Below are 4,609 nucleotides of genomic sequence, written 5' to 3' on the forward strand. Positions count from 1 at the left end.
CGGCCCCGGTACGGAGCCGCACTCCAGCGGCAGCGGGGGTGGATGGCCGGGCATCCTGCGGAGAAGGGCGTCCAGGGCTGGGGTGAGCCACCGTTCCTCTTTCTGCCGCCTGTACCTCTATTAGAGCGCACCTAGGGGCCACTTCCCCAGCCTCCTTTGGGATCTAACCACGGATCCAACAGCATCTCAGTTCTATTGGAATATTGGCTATGCCTCCCACCCGCTTCGGGATAAACCCCATGAACTGTAGTTCAGACTCCAAGGATCTTTTCAACCCAGGATCTTTACAACACTCTCTGCAGCTGGCCCTGCTCTGAGCCCTAGGAGAGACAGCCACACCGAGAAAAGAGGAACGTTGGCCCGCATTTATTATGCTCTAGTTGTGTGCTACTTGCTTTACATGCTTCATCTTTCTCAAACCATCCAGCAAATCCAAGAGGTAGAAGATTTAACCTGCTTCACGGAAGAAAGTGGGGTTCAGAGAAGGGAAGCAGCTCACCTAGCTGCATAGGCTGAACTTCCATTGCAATCTCCGTGCCTTTGCATGTGCTGAGCCCATCTCCAGCAATGCCTTCTTTCTCACTTTTTTTTTTTTTTGGAGTGTGTGTAGGATGGGCTGTCATCTGTTGGGCTGGGGGAGACAGCTTCAGAGCGGGCTGTGGCAGCGTGGGGTACTGTAAGTTTCTGGTTTTTTTTTTTTTGGATGTGTGTGTGTGTGTGGGGGGGGTCAGACAAACTCCTACTGATCCTTCAAGACCCGAATCTAGCCTTTCCTCACCTGTACAGCTGCCCTGGCTCCCCAGCCTGAGCCCTATTGCTCCCTCTGGAACCCCTAGTCCTGGATCCCCCTGACCTCATGGGACTGAGAGTGTCTGTCTCGGAGAGGGGGGCCCTTCTCACCCAGGAAGGCCTCAGTGAATTCCTTGGCGGCACGGGTGGCCGCCTGCGCCAGCTCTTCTTGGCTCAAGCCCTGCAGCTGAGGGTGTGCTGGCTCCAGCCTCTGTAGCAGGATGAGGGCGCCCCACACCTGCTGGGTCAGGGCAGGGGCTGAAGTCAGAGCAGCTCCGTTCTGCCGTCGGAAGTTGCTTCGAAGTCCCGGATCTCCGGCCACCCCAGCTCCATAGTACTGGCTCAGGAGGTGGTGGAGGGGTGGCCGGGGCTCAGGGGCCCGACTCAGGTAGTCCCCAAGGAGGGCCCCATCCAGAGCACCGTTGAGGAAGGCTGTGGTAACCGGTGATGCCTCAGCGTCCAGGAGTGTGAACTTCCTGGGGACAGAGAGCTGGTCCCAGCAGCCCTCAGCTCCCAGGCCTGGGTGGCTCTGGGTTTGAGGGTTCTGGAGGAAGGCCAGGCCCAGGTCTCTGGCCAAGGTGACCACCAGGAGGCTGTCCACAGTGGTCGGAGACTTTGCTTTGGCATCTGGCGAGGAGGTTTGGTCATCTGGAGAGGTGACTCTGTCATCTTTAAAGATGGCCCCTACATTGAGATCTGTGGTTCTAACATTTGGAGACGTAGCCCTGACATCTGCAGAGCTGACATCTGGAGAGACATCCCTGAGTCCTGGGGAGGTGGCTCTTGCATCAGAAACCTCAGCTCCCACATCTGGAAAGGTGTCTCCGGCACCCAGAGGGGTGGCTGTGCTGGCCAAGGGCAAGTCTATGACCCTGTGGCCCTGCAGCCCTGCTTCCAGCCCTGCCAGAAGAGGCTCCACAGCCACCGTCGAGCCATCGGGGGCCAGTACCACCCCGTATTCCCGCCCACCCCGCACAGCATGTCGGGCCACCTCCTCCATCAGGCCTTGCAGCTCTGGGCTCAGTGCAGAAGGATCCAACTTGGTGACTTTGAGACTTCGTTCCTTTAGCAGGAAGTGATGGAGGGGATCGTGGGGATCAGAGTCCCAGGCTGACAGGTGCCACACAGAGACAGTGTGGTTGGCCTCCGTGACCGGCACTTTCTGCTCCAGCTCAGCGAGAGCCTGGGTGACAGAATCCATGAGGAGGGGCAGGGATGCTGTAGAAGGAGGGATGGCATTAACCCCGTGGCCCAGCACCCCCTGTTCCTGAACCTCCCTCTGCTCCTTCCACATCTTCTCAATGCCCTCTCCTCCCTCCCTCTCCCTCTCTCTCTTTCTCCCCACCCCTCTCTGACTACCCTGTGATGCCCCAACACCATCCTCATGTAAATGATGAAACAGAGGCACAGACAGCAGGTTAAGGAGCTTAGACAATCTGTGAGCACTGGGGAGCCATGGCAGGTTCATGAGCAGGAGCGAGATGCAGCCAGGCTGGCATTCTAAGATTGCTCCTTGGGCTGCCTGTGGAGAATGAATGTTCAGGAGGCTAGAATAGAGAAGGGGAAACAGCATGGAGGTGAGGAATAAAGATTGCTAAAGCTAAGTGATGGCTGTGTGATGGCCAATAGTGGGCAGAGTCCCCAGGTAGTTTGAGGGAAAGATGGACAGTTTTTGTGTTTTGTGTTGGACCTTGGGGAATTTTATAGGGTGAGGTGTCTGGAGGATGCTCAGGGGAGGAGAGGATGGGCCTTGTGAGGGAAATGTCAGCAGCTGAACCTGGAACCTAGAAGTGCTAGGCTCAGGGCTGGGGTGGGTTGTTGAATAACAGCTAACATTTATTAAACATTTATTTTGTGCTGTGTGCCATTCTAGGTAACACACAAAAACACATTTAATCTTCACAATGACTCCATGAGCCCAGAGGGGTTAAATGACCTGCCCAAGGTCACACAGACAGGAAGTGGCAGAAGCAGGACTTTGAACCCAGGAATTCTGATTCTTCTCCAGACAGTCCACACTATAATCCCTCTGTTCTTCTCGCTGCCTAAAATGCCCTTTCCTGCTTCTCCCCAAGTAAAAGTCTCCTTCCTGTCCTAAATCTGTGTCCCCTCGTCCGGGAAGCCTTCCTGATTTTTGTTCTTCTGGTCCCAGTCTTTCCCCCAACCCCTGCCTTGACCCTGTAGGGCTGGGAGAATCTGTGACCCCAGACTGGAGGTTCCTCGAGACTGGGGTCTCCTGAGGACTCCAGTCTTACCCTGTAGAGGGCTGGACACAGAGGGGATAGCAGATACTTCTGCAGAATTGATTGTCCTTGCCGCAGGCCTCTGCCTTCTGACCTACCTGTCCCTGGTTCCGGACACAGCAACAAGCCAAGCAGGATCCAGAGGATACCCTGGACTGCCGTTGTGGGGTTCCAGCTTCCGGGGGGCATATCCGGTTGACCTCAGCAGAGACCTCAGCGGAGCTAGAAAGAGACAGGCATGGAGAACTGAGTGGTGCCTTTGGCCACTGTCAAAGTCCAGGGGTGAATGACATGGTTGCCTCTCGCAGAGCTGTGGGCGGGAGGCAGGGGGAGCGTGGGACAGTGCCCCGAGTCAAGGACATCAGGGGCTCCCCCATCCTATCCTTTCCCTCCCAGGCGGAGGTCAAGGCTCAGTAAGCCAGGAGGCATCTGGAGGCCGGGTAGTTCAGACTCCAACGAACGGCCCCATCCAGCAAGCCCTACCCCTTCCTTTCCTGATCATTCCGTAGCTGCAGCTGCTGCCGGCCACCACAGGGGGCTCTCAGGTGCCAGCCCAACTGGTAGGACTGGCTGTGCTGGGGGAGGGGAGAGAAGGACACACCTGAAGTTGGCGCTGCCTCCTGTCTTTGCTGCCAGCACTTCAGGCTCAGGCAGAGAATGGGTACAGGGGCTGGGGAGTATTTTTGCCAAGGACACTGTGAGCCCAGGGGACTAGGAGATGTCTTCCCTCATCCAGTTCCAGCTCCGGATCCCCGGCCACTAGATGCAGCTGGAAGCAGGGGTTGGGCCTGGGCCTTCTGGACCCTGACTTTGTCCGAGGAGCTGGTTTCTTGCTCACCTGGGCTGACAGTGAGGGGTCCCTCTTCTCAGCAGGTGTGTCTGAGTCCTGCTGAAGTGAGACTGCCTCCCCTTTATTTGTGCTGCAGGTGGGATGGGCTCAATGTGACTGGGGCTGCTGCTGTGTAAATTGCTTCACCGTGGGCCTCCCACCTCGAAACTCGCCTGGGAATGCCCAGGCTGAGCCCGGCTTGGGGTTCCCCAGGGTGGGGCCTGCTCAGATATCCAGTGTCATCCTTCTGGGGACTCAGCATCACCCCGGGTACACAAAGCGGGGTACGCCGTGGGAGCTCAGGAGGAAGGTGCTAGGGGAGGGAGTGAATGGGGGCCACTCCCCGGGGGAATCTGAGGAAATCTCCTCCTCTGAGGATGTTGGGATGGGCCTCTGCCTCGTAGAACCGAGGGCAGGAAGTGGTCTGTGTGTCCATCTGGGGCAGGGACTGGAATGAGGAGCGTGAGGTATCCTCCTCAGATACAAAATGTAAGGTGGTGTCGAAAATCTCAGTCATCAAGATAAGTACTATTTTCATACAATATCTTAGTAGACTAAAGTGAATGCAAAAAGTCCACGAGGAACACACATTTTAGGTAAGTGTCTATCAACATGCTAGATAAAGTCAGGATCGGGAACAGTGCTGTGCAGAGACTGCTGGAGCCAGAGGTGGGAGGAAAAACCAGGAATTTTGATCCTGTCTCTGTGTCTCACTTGCCTCACCCTAATCCCAGTGGCCCTGCGTAGA

At 56.3% G+C, this 4,609-nt stretch overlaps 1 protein-coding gene across 1 annotated transcript in view; it reads right to left on the reverse strand.

Annotated features, from left to right (window-relative positions):
• Positions 1 to 3,509, reverse strand: part of PGLYRP2 (peptidoglycan recognition protein 2) — a 5,368-nt gene extending 1,859 nt beyond the window's left edge. The window contains exons 1-3 of the mRNA XM_005876341.2: positions 3,131 to 3,509; positions 901 to 2,007; positions 5 to 55 (exon numbers count right to left, since the gene is read on the reverse strand). Coding sequence (XP_005876403.2) covers positions 5 to 55; positions 901 to 2,007; positions 3,131 to 3,221 — 1,249 coding nt within the window. The 5' untranslated portion in view covers positions 3,222 to 3,509. The remainder of the gene's footprint in view (positions 1 to 4; positions 56 to 900; positions 2,008 to 3,130) is intronic.
• Between the last annotated feature and the right edge of the window lie 1,100 nt (positions 3,510 to 4,609).

This window comes from Myotis brandtii, unplaced genomic scaffold (assembly GCF_000412655.1).
Source record: "Myotis brandtii unplaced genomic scaffold, ASM41265v1 scaffold485, whole genome shotgun sequence".
In the NCBI taxonomy this organism is placed as follows: Eukaryota; Metazoa; Chordata; class Mammalia; order Chiroptera; family Vespertilionidae; genus Myotis; species Myotis brandtii.